General features: G+C 36.6%; 1 protein-coding gene across 1 annotated transcript in view; it reads right to left on the bottom strand.

Moving 5' to 3' along the window:
* Nucleotides 1-333: 333 nt before the first annotated feature.
* The window catches only part of PDZRN4 (PDZ domain containing ring finger 4), a 332,872-nt gene continuing 312,840 nt past the window's right edge, over nt 334-20,365 (bottom strand). The window contains exons 7-10 of the mRNA XM_090275516.1: nt 17,766-17,828; nt 10,106-10,207; nt 6,008-6,124; nt 334-2,591 (exon numbers count right to left, since the gene is read on the bottom strand). Of these exons, the coding sequence (XP_090131642.1) occupies nt 1,068-2,591; nt 6,008-6,124; nt 10,106-10,207; nt 17,766-17,828 (1,806 nt within the window). The 3' untranslated portion in view covers nt 334-1,067. The remainder of the gene's footprint in view (nt 2,592-6,007; nt 6,125-10,105; nt 10,208-17,765; nt 17,829-20,365) is intronic.

The following is a 20,365-nucleotide window of genomic DNA, read 5'->3' as shown; positions in this document are numbered from 1 at the left end:
AAACCATACAGTTTATGGTATTTAGTTTTGGCAGCTTGAGTTCACTAATACATACTGTGTCATTAGAAACAATCTCAGACACTTCACTGATACTCTTCTCCATGTCTTACCCTAAATATTTCTTAGCTTTTTCTTACGTGGAAGGCAGGCAAGGGAAGCATGAACTCATGTTTATAGAATTTTAGTATCTGTTAAGATGTTCAACATATGTTACTAATTTAACCCTGGTAAGAATATGGGACACCATGACCTATGGCAAGTATTTCAAGACCATTTTATTGAAAAAAAAAGTGATAGAAAATGTACACATTTTATAATTCACAATTAGGAGTCTTCTAAATAGTATACATATATAACTAATTTATATCTGGTAACCACAGTGGACAATGAAAATAAAACACTCCTGATAACTTTTCTTAAGGATAATCAATAATTTATTTCTCTCTTATTATCACAATTACCACAATTATCTAACTACATGACTAATGTCACTACATATCACAGGAAGATTGTCCACCTACACTCGACTGAGACAAAGACAACAGCCATTTATGTACTGAATGTACAATGGGATGTTTAAAAAATGTGGTTTTTATGTATAAGACAAGATGTGGTACATAACTTATTAACACGTTTGATTTAATACTCATTACGCCAAGAAGCAAGCATAGAAATGTTTTGGCATTGATTTGTTATTAAAGTAGAAAATAAGTAAATTAGAGAAATAAATCCAGATCTTAACTTACAATAGATACATTAAAATAGGAAATTAATTGGCTCCTCAGAATTTTTGTTCAAGTTTTTTTGTTTTCTTTCCTTTTGTTTGTTTTTATATATAAATGAGTAATATGAATATATCACAAGTTAAAGAAAGTTCTCGGCCAAAAAAGAAGGTACCGGTATATGAAAAACAAATGAAAAATTACCAGATTTTTTTTTGCTTACAAAAAATTTAAACTATAAAGAGTCAGAAAATATATATAAAAACGCCACATTGAACGAGGCAATCATACTCTACCCAAACTGGTAGCACCCTCTTAAAATCAGTTGTGGTTCCATTCACTCGGTCATACAGTGGTGACTGACAAAAAGGCATTATGAACTCGTGTGCCATCAGGAGACTTGGCCCCGTGGGTCATCAGTTCTTGGATTGTCATCCAGTTGTCCAAAATTTTCTTGTTTCTTTTCTTCATCATCTTTTTGTGACTCAGTTCTATGATGTTGATCTCCTTCTTGCCCTCGCTCCCGCTCTGAGGACTCTCCTTGAGACACTCTAACCGGCTCCGCATCATGAACTCTCGGCGCCGACGCTGCTCTTTGGCCCGGACCAGGTGTTGCTTTCTCTCCTCTTTGCTCCAGTAGCGCCCCATTTTCATCTCGCTCATTGTGTCATCATCTGTCGTCATGCCACTCCGCTCCTCCTTGATCTTTAAGGCACGTTCCTTCAGAATCCGGTCTCGCACTGGTCTCTTTGTGATGTACCGGGTCCCATCGCTCCTAATTTTCACTTTCCATTCCATCTTGGGCTCTGAACACTTCTGGGACTCCTTGCACATGCTCACCAAACTCAGCTGACTCTGAGCATATTCGACGGCAGATTTCTGTTGAATTAACTGCATGTAGCTTTGATAATGCCGGGCGTGCACTGGGATGTTTGCATACCTGTATGAGGAGCTGTGGTAAGGAGAGAGGTAAGGGATGTGTTCGCTGCCCATCTTCTCTTGATCAGAAAGCCTGTTGCTTTCTGAAATCTCCTTGCCTTCAATGCCACAACCTTGTTCAGTGCTTTTGGCTTTGGTGGAGGTTGACTCTTGACTGCTCTGTCCACAAGAGGACTGATTGGCTGCAATTGTGCTTCTCAGGTTTTTCTTATTGGTGAGGTTGATCATTCTTGGAAGGGAGCTGTCAGGGGAGCGGTCCACAGTGAGTGGAGTGCTTCTGCAGCTTTCAGCTGTGTTGTAAGCACTAGAACTGTCCTTGTCTGACCTTTCTGGGTGTTCAAGGATGTCATCTAATTTTCCTCTTTGGGTATCGATGCTGGTGTTATAATTTCGGAATCCTGCATCATGCAATGCCCAGATGTCTCCATACTGCTCTGTTCCCTTATGGAGCCTGTGAGCCTGCATGATATTCTGACACTCAAGTTCAATGTTTCTCAGCTCTTCATTCAGCAACTGCAGCTCGTGCTCCACTCCTTCTTGTTCCCCTTCGTTGCATTCTATTGTGCTGCTGGAGTAGTATAGGTCACACTCTCCATGGTTCTGAATCTTGCACTTGAGCTCCAAGAGCTGCCGGAATCGTTCACACTCTTCATCTTGGTTTCCAGGGCAGTCTGAGTCAATGTACTCGCCCGACACAAAGCTCTCATTGCACTGAAGTTCAATGCTCCCCAGAGTGTCTTGGCTCTGCCCCAGCTCTCTCTTGCTCTTTAAGATTGTGCTGTTGGGATCCTCAGCTGCATTCTCCTGCTCTGAGCTCTCATCGTTCCGCAAGCTTTCGTCTGTGCGCCCCACGCCACTGTCCTTCTCGTGGTTGTTGGATGAGGATGTGGCCGTGTCTGTTGTGCCTTCTTCTTCTTCTTGTTTTTTGGGCTAGGAAAACAATGTTGAGGGAACAAAGAAAGCACCAATTGTTGAAATACTCATTGGAAAAAAACAATGCTTCTTGGCAAAAGTGCAATTTGTAGAAAGCTGCTGTAAATTTAGTAGCCACAATAATTTTAGAAGTAAAGGCAGTTAGCTCAAGGCAGCCTTTTATGCAATGAATTAAAGAAAACAAAAGCTGCTTGAATGTGGTTATGTTTTTCACTTGGGGATAAATAAAGCAGGACATACTTAAATAAGTGATTCTTATCTTAAGGCTTTCTCTTACTTGGGAAACTTTGGCATGAAGGTGTGTAAAGGAGGTGACTTTAGGAGTTTCTGAGGTGATAATACATAAGAAAATGAGTAAGACAGGGTGTTTATGATCTTTAGCAACATGATGGCTTGGAGCTCAGAAGCCACATCACCTTATTATTTATTTATTTTTCTGAACTTCAATTCTAGAGAAATTTTGTTGATCTAATAATACACTGATTATGGTTAGCCAAACATCATGGAATTTCAGGAATAGGTGAGTATTGGAGCCTGGGACCTTCTATCTATAGGTGAGGAATCTTAATCTCAGATGAATTTAGTTGATTAGTGACAGAGAGAGGTCAGAAAGGTCAGTGCCATCTCCCCAGGTCAGGATGTCTTACACGTCCAGGATGCCATATTCCTGCACACATGTGCTTTGACCTCAGTGCATCTCCAAATCATACGGCTCAAAGACAACAATAAAGTCTTAGAACTCATTTGAGGGTACTTATAAAGATTTTCTCTCTAAACCACTTATTTCCTTGAAAGGTTTTAGTCTAATGAGAGTAAAATAACAGTTCCCATGGAAGTCTTAGCCACACTGATTACCAGACATAGGCAGAATATCAAAAATATATTTTGACATATATATGTAAGTGTATATATGTATATAGACTTCCCTGGTAATTTTACAAAGATGCACATCTAGTTCTTTCTCTGTGAATGGGGTAAAGTTTCTTTTCCACCCCCTATTGCTCCTATAGTTGTCTCCTTGGTAGTTTCAAGAGTATATTTTCCTTATGTTTCAGTTTTATTCTCTAGCAGGTTAATGATATAATTAAGCCTGTTAGTGTAAAGGAGGACAGAATGGATGATAAAAGGTCTTCTAGAACAGGTCTGAAAGGCTCTCTCTGGATAATTCTTTTCTCCCATGTAAGTAATGATGGAAGAAAATGTAACAAGTGGAGAGGGAAGAACATGGCCTTGTGTTATGTTACTCTAGGATTCTCCATCGTTCCCTAAAACACTTTTATTTATTTGTTAAAAACATTGATTGATAAAAAAAAGTCATAACTATGTATAATTGTAACTAACAATGGAAAGCTTCTTACATCTCTATGTTCCTCCCTATGAGCTTATAATAATATTAAATGTGCTGATATTTGCATATGTGCCATAAAACCCAGAAGATATTACTAATATTGGACATTGGAATTTCTATACCACATTACTTACATTTATATTTTTCTATATCTACTGATGAGCTTAAAAAAACACAGGAAGGCTAGGTTTTTTTTTTTTTTTCCACATGCAGTATAAGGGATACAGACAAATTATGCTATGGAAGATGTTATACAATGTGTTAAGAGCAGCCATAGGACCAAGGATAGCATGTGAAGTGACATGTTCACATGGTTATGTATTTTAGTTTTTAAATATGGATTTGCATTTTGAATTGAATTTCCCTTTCTTTTGTCACTGGTTTATGAACAAATATGAAAATAAAAGTTTCCTAGTCTCAAACCTAGAATTTCTAGTTGCAAAAGAAATGCTACTCTATCACTTATAATTTCCCTACAGAATTATTATAGTGACAGGCAATGTTTCTACCAAGACATTTCTAATGTACTGATATTGTTTATAAGGGCAAAGGACTTTTAAAGGTTTCTGTACTTTTCATCATTATTTTAGTCTCATGGTGAAGAAAAATTTTCATGTAATAAAAAAATCTAACCTCAGGGACATCTAATGTTACCTCAAAAGACCTAACATTTGTATTATGCCTGATGAGGAGGCAGCATATGACACCATATCACTTCACCTGGACAGGATTTCTCCCTTCTTTATTTCAACATCCTCCTGTCAATTCTGTATCAGGTCACATTTTGTATCTAAGAGAGAAAAAGCCTGGAGCGAGGTCTTTCTTGCTTGTAACCAGAAGCTGCCACCCCAAAATATCTTTATCTATGGCCAGTGTTGAAGTCATACATAAAGATTGCAATCTGTCCTTTATTGAAAAGCCATCACTACAGTAGTAGCATTGCTTTTGAGCCTGAACTGTTTATGAAATGGCTAATGAGCATCCATGATCAGTACAGAGTATATCGCATACATGGCTACATTGCCACTATAGTTTTCAATCTAATGATTTATTTAATATATGGACTTGTGCATATACACATGCATACACACATGCATACATCTCTGTATGGGATGCTAGCATGTCAATATATTTCATCATTCAGCTGGGTAAAGTGATAGGATGTTTGTGTTTTATGTTTCTAAGCCTAACTGTCAGGACTTTTAAAAAATGATCTTTTAGGATGTGGTAAGAATTAATGTCGAGAATAGGATAATTAAATTAGTAAACTGACAGCAGAAGTGTTAACAAAATTATATTAGGCAGATGAATATCATGAATCTTACATAAACAAAATCTATGATATATTGGATTTGATTTATATCTAGTAGGAAAACAACAACAAAAATGAAAAGACTTGGTTTGCCACAAACCACAGGGTGACCTTTTTCTAATTATGAATTAATTAAGGGCAGAACTTTGCTCATTTTTCTTTGCATTCTCAGGATCAAGTGTGATGCTGGGAAGACATTAGGATTTTTTTGTTGAATAAATATGTGACCCTATGGCAAAATGTTTTCAGTAATTTCAAGTAGAATTGCCCCTATTTTTATTATAAAGTTGTAATCATGATACCAAAAACACAAATAAGATTAATGGTTTACATCATGCTATCATCTTCCTATAAGTTTCCTAAATATTCAAATATATACATTAATTCCAAAGTATAAAATGACTGTTTAGGGGAAGGGTTCCCTTATGAGTTATAGTTTGTCTCCAACTGGCATATTGAAAGGCAGCATGATTTTTACTATTAAATTTCTGAATAAGGTGGGTCAGCATTTGACTACTACTATATTCTATCAACAATAGTCCCTAAGCTTCTCAAACTAGAAATATTCTTAATAGAATAAAGTTGCATTTATTCCCCCTGCTTCATTTGAGATTATCATTTGCTCTAAAAAATTACCATTACAGAGATATTTGATCAAACTCTTTCTTTTTCTTTTTCCTTCATTTATGGTTATACATTAAAAAAGAGAACTAGCAACATTTCAAGCGATGTAGTTCAAATTGTTGGCCCTACCTGCTCCACCTCATTGGCAGTGTGCTGCATTGCTTCATTATGTTGTTCCTCCAACATCTCCAAGTTTAACTCCTCTAAGAATTCATTCCTTTCATCTTCCAGCCAGCCTTCATCCAGCTGCAAAGGAATACATTAGTGCATTATATTAGGTTAGTGAGAACTCACGCTAAAATAGGGGAAACGTAAATGGTGACGGATGACTGGTTTCTTTTATCATAATGATTCTCTTCAGAATACCAGCCTCTGATAGTTCACCTCTCAGAAGGAAGAAAAGGTGTTAAAAAAAAAAAAGTTGGACTGATGCCTTTTATCCTTTTCTGAAACAGAGCTACAGATTTTATCTTGTACATCAGTAGATCTCACGGCATAGAACATTACCACCTTTCACAATGTATGAAAAGCATACTGTATAATCTACAGCTGTCATGCTCATTACCTCCAACAGTTCCCATGTTAAAGAAATGCAGTGGTGCAAATAGGGCTATGGGGAGATTGGGCTTTTTCCCTTAACGACAACCCCCAATGTGACTCTACACAAAGTGCTGTTCCCCACACGCTGACTCTACCCTCAACCTGCCTTTTGATTTCTAGGTGAATGGCTTTCAACTTAGCAAGATGGCAGCTTGCCACAAACACAGACATCATTTATGCTATATGAAAAAAAAATCTAAGTTACTCTTCTCAACAACAAAATTTTAAAAAGTGATTTCCCGTCACGTTTATTTTTATTCATTTTCCACGCCCAATTCCAAATGTTATATTTAAGTGTGCGGGAGTGGTGCAGAGCGTGCAGGTTTTGTTTGTAGGTGCTGAATACAAATATTCTTGGGGAGCCTTACACAAATTAAACTGAATGAACCCTGTTGGCTTCTTGGTATAAAGGGAAATGAGAAACTGGCAGTTAGCTTGCCCATATGATGAGTGTTGACAGCCAATACAGATTTTTTCTCCAAGTGGATCTGGGAGTTGGATTACATAAATTAGCTCTCGGTACTTATTGAACTAACTGAATTATTGTCAAATTTCTGCTTTACTCTGTTATAGAGAAACGGCAGCTTTGTAGTGAGCCAAAACTGACAATAGTTTGAGGTGTTTTCACCACGAAACAAATGGGCAAAATAACCTTTTAAAGATAAGTGAATCTAAAACTTAAAAGCAAAACAAGTCTAACAGAAAGACATTAAACTGCACAAGAAGAGACATTCTAGTATATGTATCATATTCATTAACATGTAGGCAATCATAAGTTTCTTGATATTTATTAAAGGCTATCTAGAATTAAAATTACCTCAAATTTTACTGGGGCCAAAAGCCTAAACACATTTATTTTTCTCATTTATCTTAATGTAGCCTTAACTTGATCAAATTCCACCCCACTGACTTTGATATGCAGATGGACTATGAAAATGAAGCCCACTAAAAATTAAAGCACAGTCCAATTTATAATTGTCCAACTTTTACATCCTTTAACCCCTTTTAAGTTTCATGAAGCTGCAAACTCCAGACTCTAAAATAAATTACTTAAAGCTAGAAATGTTTACTTTTTATAGGCACATGGAGGAATTTTTCTTAAATCAGGTCAACACAAAATATTCGCCGATGCTGACACAATGAATGATAGAACAAAGTCTGAAATTTAACTGAAGGTGCAGGAAAGGTAAGGAGACCACAGGGTGGAAATCAATGGTTCCCTAAAACTTTTTTTCTTATTAGCTAGCCCTGCAGATCCCTGAGTTGCCTTCTGTAGTGAGTGTGTTTGTTTTCATTAGACTTTCCTCTGAGATGGAGGTATACATAGCACTATAACGGGAGATTCTTCTTGCTCACTTCCTTTCCCTGTTCCTTTTCACCTAGATGTCTGTCCGTGGCAGCCTGAGTCTAGCACTGTGGCAGAGACAGCACTTTCCCTTGAATTGAGCTGTGGGAAAGGGAGGACTATCGTTGTAACACCAGCGGTCTGTCTGCACGACAGTGGGTCACACACTGGCATTTCAGAGAAGGAAACAACCTGTGCTGTCTCAAAAGCAGTGGGTACAAGTTCTTATTGAGAGCCCTCCCTGCCCTCATGTCCCAAGGGGAAGAGGAGAAAATAGCAATATCGTTAATGGTCTGAGGAAGAAAATGGGCAGAAAATGAAAGAAAGTTGACAGGGAATGAAAGAAGTGAGTTATTTAAAAATATCGCACAGTTGCACAATATTGCCCCCAGCAACTCCGTAGATCATTTCCAAGAATGTAGAGAGTATTTGAAACATTTAAAAAATGGCTAGAAAAAGCACTCAGAGAACTTCTACATTCTCCCTGAATCAAATATACATGCAAAAATAAAAAATGTAATAGTAAGATATATTAAACTTGATGAAAAATACAGGTGATATAATGACAAACTTTTTTTTTTTTTAATGTAACTGTAAAGTATGTACTGCTTAAATTACAGTTTTAAAGTATGGTGTTAAAATGCATTTTCTTTCTTTTCCTAAAAATTTGATTTTCTAAAGGCAATTAGCTTCATTCAGTGTGTGAAGCCTAAGGGGCTTCAGAAGCATGGGACTAATGCAGATTCTGATTTTGACAGACAGAATGGTATCCTACAGAGTCAGGTGACCATCTTTTATGAACTGCGGAAAGGAAATCTTATTTGAAAACTCATCCTTCAACATTGGTTCTTTTGGGTCAGGAGTGTAGTCAGATACTTAAAAACGTCACTGGTTCTACCTAGCATATGTATTCCATCTAAGGTTAAAAAGACCTGGTCCTAATGTTATTAATTCCTGTTCTTTCCCAGCCCATTTTAGCTACGTGGGAAGGAAATGCTTTAATTCAAAATTAATGAGGTTCTTTAGCAGTTACCTGGAAAGGGCAAGGAAACCACATGATAACACTGAAAAACCTTTTCTACAATAGAAATGAGTACTGAGTTCTCTTTAATTTACCATGACTTTCACTAATATGTATTTAGTCTCATTATTCTGTTCTCTTTTCAAGAGAAAATGGAATCGGTGAGATTAACTCATTTCTGATATTTCCAGATAATTAGTACAATTTCATATATATTTTAAAAATTCACTCCAGAATAGGCAGTCCAGATGGTCATGTAGGCTCCCTTCCCCACTCCTAAGACCTCAGGTGTGCAACTTTACTCTGCCCTGGGCTATGGCAGGCTTTATGGGAACCATTTAGAACAGTCAAGGGCATAAAGGAGATATATGCGGAAAGGGTGATCTTTTATAACCACTATATTCAAGTCAGGATTTGGTCTGACACTGAAATATACTTACTCAATGTAATTTATAGATAGTATGTAGTTACTGAGTCTGAAAAATATCAGATCAATAACCTAGGAGACAAATGGTGATATAACCAACTTCACTCAAACGACTGACAGATGGATAGGTTGGTGACAGTGTAATGTCCTTTCTGCATTGTGATGGGCATAAAAGGATATAAAAGTCAGGACCGATAGTACTTTTCTTCCACCATTACCTCTCCTTTACTTTCATGACATCTCCCTCTGTCAAGCTATAAAAAAATTCCTTTAGAAGCTATGGGTTTGTTTTCCACTGGACAGATGTTGTTGTCACAGTAAACTTGGAAAAAAAATTCATTTACTATACATGGAAACACATCATGCGATGTAAGGCATTTTATTTAATAAAGTTATTCTAAAAAGATTTAAGCTGATAGTTAGATATGCTAATGTTTCTCTCATTAGAGATTCTTCAAGATACCTTAAAATGCCAGTTAAGTATTTTTAGATGGAAACCTAAAGCAAGGATCCATACAGAATTAAAAATTATGTATAATCAACCATTTTTCATTTATGAATTCATTTAAATAACTGGCAAGTGGAAGGGGAAAATAATGATTCAATTTTGTTTTTTTCTTTTTTAAAAAGAAGATGTTTAACTGCCATTCTGTGGGACAATACAAGGGAGTCTTTTACTTTATAATCATTTGGATCAGGTTGGTAAGTTAGAAAAGATGACTCAATTATATTTTGTACACTTGGTTTTACAAATATCCGTGGTACGGATTTGATAGAGAATAGCAGATAATGGATAGAAAGTTCAGTTTGGAGACTTCGGATCTCTGTTCCGACCTGCATCTCAGGCCTTGCCACCAGCAGCACGATTCTCTTGCACTCATCACTGGAGAGCAACGCCACGGCTTCTTCTCGATTCTGGACATCCTCCCCATTTATCTAACCAACAAATGAAAGTGGCACATTAGTTTCCATTTCCACAGTGCTGCACACAACAAATGGCAAATATCAGCTCATTTATGGTAAATGCATGGACAATGAAGCTCACACAATGGGCTCATCTTCGGCCCTTCAGTGGTAAGTGCCTTCACTCAATTATGCGCTTACTATAAGCGCCATATCGATCCCTGAAGGATGGCGGACATCAGAGGAAGCGGTTATGTTCATAAATGTCCAACCTGCGCCCTGGCAACATACATCTAGCAACACAATTAACCAGCCCCTGACAGGTGACGTTCATCTTTCTCCGTTCAGAGTAATGGAAGTGTCACTCTGAGATAATAGTGCTGGGGGAAGCAGTGTGGCAATACCACAACTGAAATTCGTCATCTTGCATGCTTGCTGCGAGCCAATTAGAGAGCTGCGGTATTATCTCTCACCAGGCAACGCTCCCCGGCCACTGCTGATTGCATTTTCATTTAATCATTTCATGTCTGTGTGTGGGTCTGACTCAGTTGTCCCAAATCACTTTCAGAATATCTTTCAGTGCTTAACTAATCAAAAGGAGAAATGCTTTATCAATAACATCCTTATCAATACTGCAGTTTTTAAAAAAGATTTATCCTTATCCTTAAACAATAAAACTAATGCAATATCTTAAGTCTCATCTCTTAAGCGTACTTAAAATTATTTTTTTAATTAACACGGAATTAAATTAGTTTTTTGTAAGAATGCTTAGTGAAAGACACCAAGCTTGAGTAAACTTTTGATTAAAAAGAAAAGATTCCAGTGGCATTTAAAATATTTTTCCTTTTTGTTTTTTGAGTTCTTACAGATAGTACAAGTAAGATGTCTAAACTTTGTATTTTAAACTAGATTTTCATGTTTAACTATATTTAGCTCTTAGTTAACCCAACATTTTTCTTTGTAATTTTAATTTTATTTTATTGATTCAAATCCATAAAGAAAATGAAATGAGATTTTTCACCCACAACATAAAGTCCAAAGATAGAAAAGGAAATTTCAGTTGAAGAGGTCAAGTAATTCTATCTAAAATAAGTATTAATTATGTCAATAAATTAAAATGTGTCTGCACTGACCATATTTTTTTCCAATAATTAATCTAATATAATATGTACAACGAGGTGGGGATTGACTGTGGGAGAAGGGGTGGGCTGGGTGGCGGGGGGGGGAAATGGGGGAAAAAGTGGGTCAACTGTAATAGAAAAACAATAAATAAATCAAAAAATTTAAAAAATCTAACATCTTTCATTAAGGATTTCTGCTTAAAAGCATGAAGTAGACTACTGAGGTTTTCTCATTGTAGGTCTCTAGGATTCTGGCTGATATATGATGACAGACATAATTATCAAAAACAAGCCCAGGAAATCTCAACTTTAGCCACAATAAATGATCCATATGCCAAGACTCTTATCATATGTACTTAACACAAATAAAGCAGGCAATAATAAAGAGGGGAAACACAATCACATGTATTTTTTTACTCTGATCAAATGATATTACCTTAGTTATTTCACTGGTATATGTAGATAGGGAATCCTGCTTTTATAAGTTTCAAGCGCACTTTATTTATTTACGTAATTCACAAATAAAATTGATCAAATTAGAATATAGAAGTTATGATTCCAATATGGAGACTAATGACTGGGAAGCATATGTTGCTGTTTTTTTCATAAATATATATCTTAAAAGGTAATTTTGTACTGAATCCAAGGCCTTTATTCCTCAGCTAAAGATAAATTGATGGTGATGGATCTATTTCTCCTCTCTCACCCTTAATTAAGTGTAGTTTAAAATTTTTTACTTCTTTTGAACTTTGAGGATTTATGTTCATTTCATAGTAGTTCTTAGTAGTATATCTGCAATGCATCTATTTTTCTGTCATTCATGGGACTAATCACCTCCCCTCCACTATAGGCACATTTGACCCTAAAGAGATTGAGCTTGGATGATCTCACACAGCTTATCTTCATCTTCCCTGTTTAAAATAAAATTCTCACTGCTTTTTCCTCCTGGCCTCCATCTGAGTATATACATACTGCCAAATTCTTCATCTGACGTTCACTTACCATTAATCTAAATACCCTTCATTTATGTTAGCTTAACGTTTTTATTATGTTCCCTATATGGAAGTGTAGATAACAGTGCCTTTTTAAGAGGATTGTTGTAAGGATTAAATAAGTTAATACATAGAAAGGGTTTAAATAAGTGCCTGGTATAAAGTGCTCAAGGTTGGCACACTTTACTGTTGATGCTGTTGTTGTTATTACTCTCATTATTTACCGTATTTTTCACTCCATAAAACACACGCCCCCCCAAAGTGGGAGGAAATGTCCATTTGTCTTATGGAGCAAATATTGCATCACGGACCTGATGTGTATTACTTGACCTGGGGTTCCCAGAAAACTATAAGAGTACTTGATCCTTAAAGTCTCTCCTCATTTGTTAATGACAGTGATGATGGTTCTTAATACCGCTGTTGACTGCTGTTCACTTTTCATGGTTGAAATATTGTTCTGTTATATTTTATTAAATATTTTAGTACACCATTTGGTTCAGAATTTTTTTTTTCTTGTTTTCCTCCTCTAAACCTAGATGCATCTTATCGTTAGGTGCATCTTATAGTGCGAAAAATACGGTATCTTTTTATCTTTAGTAAAGGAAAAACTATTTTCTTCTAAATAAAGCAAATATATTAAAATTCATGCATAAAAATTAAATCCACTGCAGTAAACATGGTTCTGTTTGAAAAGCTCTCTCACATGTACTTTTAACTCTAAGAGAGCCATCAAGAAACAGTATGTTTATGTTTCATTTTAAGTTCATTTAAAGCTGGTATTCATTTTTCTCCTCTAGAAAGTCATAATGACCTAGAGCTATGGTCCCTGGCCTAGGCAGTTTTGGGGGTGGCTGAAAACAGATCATATGTTTTAGAAACAGTTTTACATTCAGAATCATATGTGGAATGAAATGAATTTGTCACTGAAATCTGGCATTAAAGTGTGATTTATTGTTTGTTTTTCAAAACAAAGTCCTCAGGACTTTAGTTTGATACCCAAACTGATTTTGGGGCAGGAAATGCAGCCATAGGTTTTAGCAAAGATGCTTCTCAAGGAATGAAAAGATGTGAGGGATGAAAAGAGATAGAGCTGTCACCTTACATTTGCTCTTATTCCTGAATGATGGCTTGTAGCTAGAAGATTGTTGTGGGAAAGTGACTTGCTGTGCCTGCAAACATTGGTAGACATAAAGGTGCAGGATCCAGAAACCAGGGGAGGAGACAATAAGTAGTCAGGTGTCACCACAATTTAATGGAAGACTGTCCTTTCAAAAACAAGAGAAGGAGGCCCTGGCTGGGTAGTTCCATTGATTAGAGCATTTTCCCCGACAAGCCAAGGTTGTGGGTTTGATCCCTGGTTAGCGCGCATACAAGAGTCAACTAATGAATACATAAGTAAGTGGAACAACAAATCAATGTCTCTCTCTCTCTCTCTCCCTCCTCTTCCCACCCCCCTCTAAAATCAATAAATAAAAAATAAAAATAAAATAAGAGAGGGAAAGGGAACCAGAAGAAGGCAACATGTAAGTTCTAAGTGAGGAAAAGCTTTGCAAGATAATATATCTGTCTCATTTTCTGTGGATGGCTGTGTGCAAATATCAGTTTCAAGGTGGATATTGCCTTGGTTTAGAAGAGATTTGTGGCAATTACAAAAATAAATCAGTCAAAATTTCACTTTAGGCCCGGTTTCCAGTATATGCATATGAGTGTGTGTGTAGGTAAAATTCTAAAATCCTAGAAATGGTATAATATAGCATTTTTGCTTGAATATAACAACTTTTAGATTTCCCATATTAGGATATCAGAGGCAAGTGGTCAATTACAATTGTAGGTGTCCAGTCACCTATAAGAAATTTCTTACTTGAAAACACAAGAATCTCAGGTAGAAGAAACACAGTTCATTTCAATGTTTTTATATTTCAGGGTGGAGAGAAAGAAAGTGAATAAAGTATAGAAATGTAGAGATGGAAAAAAACAGAAATCAGGTAAAACAGCTATAAGGGAAGAAAATAAGAAGAGCAGGAAAAAAAAAGCTGAGGACCAGTTTATGTGGAGTAAAGAGAAAGAGAGAGCTCATTAGGAGACTTCCTGTTCCACTATTTGAGTTTTTTGCAGGATTTTTTCAGGGAGTAGTTCTTAGAAATACAACTGAGTGTTTTGGCCAACATAAAATTAGGCTGCTTACACAGAATATTATGGTTACTCTCTCAAAGAGAAAATGAAAATATAGCACTCTCTCCTTTGGAAAGTCGATCATAGGTGACATTTAATTCTTCCTCTCTGGCTCAGACATGCCTTGTCTTTATTGGGGCTGCAATTTTATGAGAGGACTTCCCCATGTTGATTCCTGAGGACACATCTCATACCACAAATTTGTGGTAACAGCACAGCAGATAGAAATATCAAGCACTAGCAGAGAAAAAACACATACATGACAGCTAGAATATGTCCTCATGAAGTTAGTTCATGGTTTCTCTTCTGCATAATCCCTATCCTATATCAATCTCATGTGAATAGCTCTGTGTGCGTGGTGTCGTTGGGCAAGATCATACAACAAGTCCATGGTATGTGTCATTTAGAAAAATTTAGCTACACATTGAGGCATTGAGGGCAGGACCATAGAGGTACTCTACTTAGGTCCTCAAGAACAGGAAATTAAAATCACAATTGCTCTAAAGAGATTCATTTAAATAAAAGCCAGCCAGGAAACTTGAAGGATAAGAAGTAAATCCTCTCTCTCGCTCTCATCTCCCTGGGAAAGCAGTCATTAATTCTTCATTACAGGGTATCCTATAATCTCCTCATCAGCCATATGGGAGCTATTTGTCTATGGGTACAATTTTGTCACAGTTTTATTTAATATAATTTCACTATCACCCTTATGACTCTTTGTTTCCTGTGTGTGCAGATAGAATTGAATTCCAGGCTTTTTAATGTGACATGTATTTATTCATTAAGTGTGACATATTTGCCACTGAATATAAAGCAATCAGACAGACAACAGCACTTTATCAGTTCTGCTGTTGCTCCTTCAATGAACCAACTCCATTAAGAAATGCCATATTATCCAGCAAATATTTTATCTGAAAACATTTTCTGCCCACAATATAGCCAAGAATAAAGAAGTGTCAAAATATGCAGATGCATATGTGGAAACACATACATTTATTTCTATCCAACTCTAGCCACAGAACTAATAGATGTCATTTTAAAACCTGTATTTGTAATCTAGCAGTTAGCTGAAAACTAGGGAGGGAGCCAGTGCAGGTGCAGAAGGTATGGGGTGTGGCATGTAGATGGTGAGAGGAGAAAGTGACAGCTGGAAACAGCAAGAGAACAATGGCAAAATATAGACCCGATACATTAGAAAATGTAGCCAACTAGGGTAATGTTATATGGGGCACAAAAATTTCCAGATCTTTTAGTCATTGAGCATTTTAGTCTATTATAGCATTGTGTAATGATTGCTGGGTGTAAGGTGACCCTGAGTGTCTTTTGGTGTACTTAATTGGAGATGTTAACAATGTAACCAATACATTTAAAATGATTTCCAAACAAAAAATTAAAACATTTTTGAAGCTTTCATTATCTAGATGATATATTAAAATGGTCCCCTTATTTCTTGCTGAGGCTGCACACATAAAGCTTTATTGTAGATTTTATCCATCTCTCCTATCACTCTTCCTACTGAATACCTTTGCTTCATTCATTCATTCATTCATTCATTCACATGTGCATGAAAAAGACATCAAAAATATGGGAGCAAACAAGACTAAGTCTTGCCTTCCTGATTCACTTTCCTTCTCTTGATATATTTAATGCCAGACACAGTCCAGTTTGTTAACTCTAGGCCCCCATTTAGGGAGTTCTGAAGTAGAAATGATACACATTCTGGAAGTTTTCTGAAAATGAGAAGGACCATGAATGGTCATTAATTTATACTGTTATTCTTTTTAAATTAGAGCCTTAGTAAAGGGTCCTTGATGAAAAAGGGTTTCTGTGGCATCTAGCAGGAGAAAAGAAATGTATGAAGAAGTGATGTGGTTCAGCAAGCATAACTCTGAAGACAGGAAAGGAGAAAAGCAGGAGGCTGGACAGGATAACCCTGTGGTCTGTACCCAAAGTGGCAGGGGTACACCTTTATCATAACGTCAATTGTCTTCGTAATTATCTGTGTATGCAGCCATTTTCCTAATTACATAGGGACTGTCCCCCAATGCTTGCATGGTGTCTTATCTGTTTTTGAAGCCATGTTCTAGGTAGAGTGTTAAATCAAATATATTGAAGTCAAAGAACGTCCTTCAGTGGTCCCTATCTAGTAAGAAGAAATGGGAACTATAGATCTGTTATAATGACTAAAAGCTTGCAGAATGTTTTAACAGTTTGTAACATTCCCAGTTTGTCTTTGAGTCCTCCTCCTGCTCTGCAGTTGGATCTGCAGTGGAACTCAACCCTCAAGGACCTGTGTTCTTAGTTTGGGCTATGTGTCTTTCTGCAGCCTTTCTCCAATGGGAAAGGATTTAGAAGGGATAGAGAAGGTTCCCTTAGGCAAGTTTAGAATAGAAACTTTGGCTTTCAAAGTTATTACTGATTTGGCCCCAGACTTTTCCAGTTCTACAACACCCCTGTGATGTGCTCACCATTTCTCATTTAGCTGAATTTAATCAGGCTCTACATTTTCACGTGCCCACATGGAGAAGAACACACATTTCCTCCAGAATAACAAATTAGTAAGTAGTTAAAATCTCTTTGGACTTCTAGACTTTCATATAGTAATGCAACACTGGGATTTGTCATGTAATTGATTCTGGAAAAGGCAGCAATGATTATGACTGCTACTGCTAATAATAATAGCAATTAATGTTTATTATCATCCACTATGCTAAGAATATCACATGCATAATCACATTTAACCTTTGCCACAATGTTTTATTATTACAATTTTTTTGAATCCACACCCAAGGATATATATATTGATTTTAGAGACAGAAGAAGAGAGAGATACAGAGAGAAACACTGATTGGTTGACTCCCGTATGTGTCCTACCCAAGGATTGAACCCACAGCCTAGGTATGCGACCTGACCAGAAAATTGAACTTGCAGCCCTTTGGTATATGGGATGATGCCCAACCAACTGAGCCATCTGGCCAAGGCTAATATTATAATTTCTTAAAATGAGGAAACAGGTTTATAATAAGAGGCTAAGTAATGTGCCCAAGTAAGTGTGGAGTTGGAAGTTGGAGTCCAGTTACCTGAGTTCAGAGATGATGCCCTAATCAGTAATCATTAGCTAATAATACTTAATAAAGGCCACCATTTTTACTGAAATAAAGGTTTAAATAATACCTTTTTATTTTGTAGATGCTACTATCCAAAAGCAAAGACAAATTCTTTTCTCTAATGTTTTACAAGAAACAAATAAAATTAAAACTGTTGGACACATAGTAGGAAACTAAAGGAAATAACCACACCACATACTTGCAAAATACGATCTCCTTCTCGAATTCGGCCATCTTTGGCAGCAATGCTATTCGGATCTACCTGCAACAGAGAGGACATACATCTTCAACCTCATCTATAATAGCCTCCACAAGAACTTAAAAAACATAGTTTTAAAAATATTTATAAAAACCTAGTTCAGAATTCTCTATTGATTTATAAAGTACATGTAAAATTTTTCTCTGTCAAAAAAATCACCGGTTCTAAAAGTGTTTTAGAATCAATAATGACACAGTTAAAGAGGACTAGAGAACAACTTGATTTGAAGACCATTATTTCTTTCCTCCCTCTCTTTCTTCCTGCCTTCCATGCTTTTTCCTTCTTCTTTTTTATATCTATTCACTCATTTCTGTACCTCAACTGTCAGACATGGTCTCCAGCTGATGTTAATACTTAGGATTCTCTGGACCAAGGAAATTTACTTTCTGCTAGGGTGATTTTTAAATCCTGCCTTAGCTGTCTTAGAAAAGCTGATAGCTATACTGTAAGTCCGTACTTATTAAAGGGATTTCTTTCTCATGAGCACATTAATTTATAAAGAGATTTTTAATCTATGTTGCTTGAATTTTTTAAAAATCCTACCCATGTAGACTATCAGTAAACACTACTTTATATATGGGATGAATATATTAACTAAATTTTTTTTTGTAATAAATAGATATTTAAGGTTCTGTTAAGAGTTTATCAATATTTTAATGGGCCAAACTTGAGTGATGACTTACAGTTCACTAGGGGTAATTCCCTCTATCACATTTCACATGATGGCTTCAAGACATTTATTTGAGTTTATTCCATTAAAGGTTTTTTGGGTTTTTTTTCCAAGCAAAGTATTTCAAGTATTGCATAAGGTTAATCCATCCTATCCAGATGTTAGTTCTTACTTGTTTATTAGGTTCGTGCCGCCTAATAAATGAGTCTTAAGTGATCAATCAAGAACAAAAGACACTATAATTATATGTAAGAAGTATAAGAAAAACGTTTCTTCCAAGTACATATGTTTAGTTCCTGTGGCTTCTTTACTATCCCTGAAAAGTAAAGTTCTAAAGCTGACATATTTAAATAGTAAATAGAGACTTACTAGAAGGAAGTGAGGAATGATTAATCAATTGTATCCTATTTGGAAGCCTTTCACAATCTAACACTTTGTCTTCAGAACTGTAATCAAACTAATACTAAACTTTTACATTTGTACTTCTGTACATATTACAAAAGGAAATTCTGCAGGTGTTTCCTTATACTTCCTCACCATAATTGTAGGGATTATCATAGTTGTACATTTAAAAGAGGGTATAAACCAGACATTTTCTGCAGATTTTTCATTGCAAGAGCCAGTCAGTAAATTCTTGGTAAAGTGCTAGAGTAACATTTACATTTATAGAGCTGTACAGTTTTCTTTCTTTCTTTTTTTTAAAAGTATATTTTATTGATTATGTTGTTACAGTAGTTCCAAACTTTTTCCCTTTTGCTCACCTCAGGATCTTAGTCTCCTTTCCCCTGTGAGTCCTGGGTAAATGCTTTTATCTGTGGTATTGAAGTCTTTTTTTTTTTTTTTTCTTTAAGTATATTTTATTGATTATGTTGTTACACTTGTCCCAGTTTTTTCTCCTTTGCTCCCCTCTGCCCAGTACCCCCTTCCCTCCAGCAATCCCACCCCTCTTAGTTCATGTCCATGGGTCATGCATATAAGTTCTTTGGCTTCACCCTTTCCTATGTTATTCTTAACTTCCCCCTGTCTATTTTGTACCAACTGATTATGCTTCTTAATCCCTGCACCATTTCCCCATTCCTCCCCCACCCCCCTCCCAGCTGATAACCCTCCAAATGATCCCCAGACCTATGATTCTGTTCCTGTCTTGGTTTGCTTAGTTGGATTTTGTTCTTATTTTTTAGATTCAGTTGTTGATAGTTGTGAGTTTGTTCTCATTTTAGCGCTCGTAGTTTTGATCTTCTTTTTCTTAAGTAAGTCCCTTTGACATTTCATATAATAATGGCTTGGTGATGGTGAGCTCCTTTAGCTTCACCTTGTCTGGGAAGCACTTCATCTGCCCTTCCCTTCCAAATGATAGCCTTGCTGGATAGAGTAGTCCTGGTTGCAGGTTGCCTTTCACCACATTGAATACTGCTTGCCAGTGCCTTCCCGCCTGCAAAGTGTACTCTGAGAAATCAGCTGAGAGTCCTACAGGCACCCTCCTGTAGGCAACCCTCCACCTCTGTCTTGCTGCCCCCAGGACTCTGTCTTTATCTTTCACCTTTGGCATCTCAATCATGATGCATCCTGGTATGGTCCCCTCTGGGTCCAGCTCGCCCGGGACCCTCCGTGCTTCCCGGACCTGTATGTCCATCTCCTTCACAAAATTTGGGAAGTTTTCCTCATTTTTTTCAATTCTTGCTTCCTCATTCTGCACTAGTTGACTGTTTTTTTCTTCCTTATGTTCCAAATCATTGATTTGAACCCTGGTTTCCTCCCCTTCACCATTAGTTTTGTGTGGATTTTCCTTTGTTTCACTTAGCATAGCCTTCACTTCTTCTCTTATGCGTTTGCCATACTCAAGCATATCTGTCAAGACTGTGAGTATCTT

This window comes from Furipterus horrens, unplaced genomic scaffold (assembly GCF_987537825.1).
Source record: "Furipterus horrens unplaced genomic scaffold, mFurHor1.1.pri manual_scaffold_4, whole genome shotgun sequence".
Classification (NCBI taxonomy): Eukaryota; Metazoa; Chordata; class Mammalia; order Chiroptera; family Furipteridae; genus Furipterus; species Furipterus horrens.
This window is presented reverse-complemented; position numbering and strand designations above follow the sequence as displayed.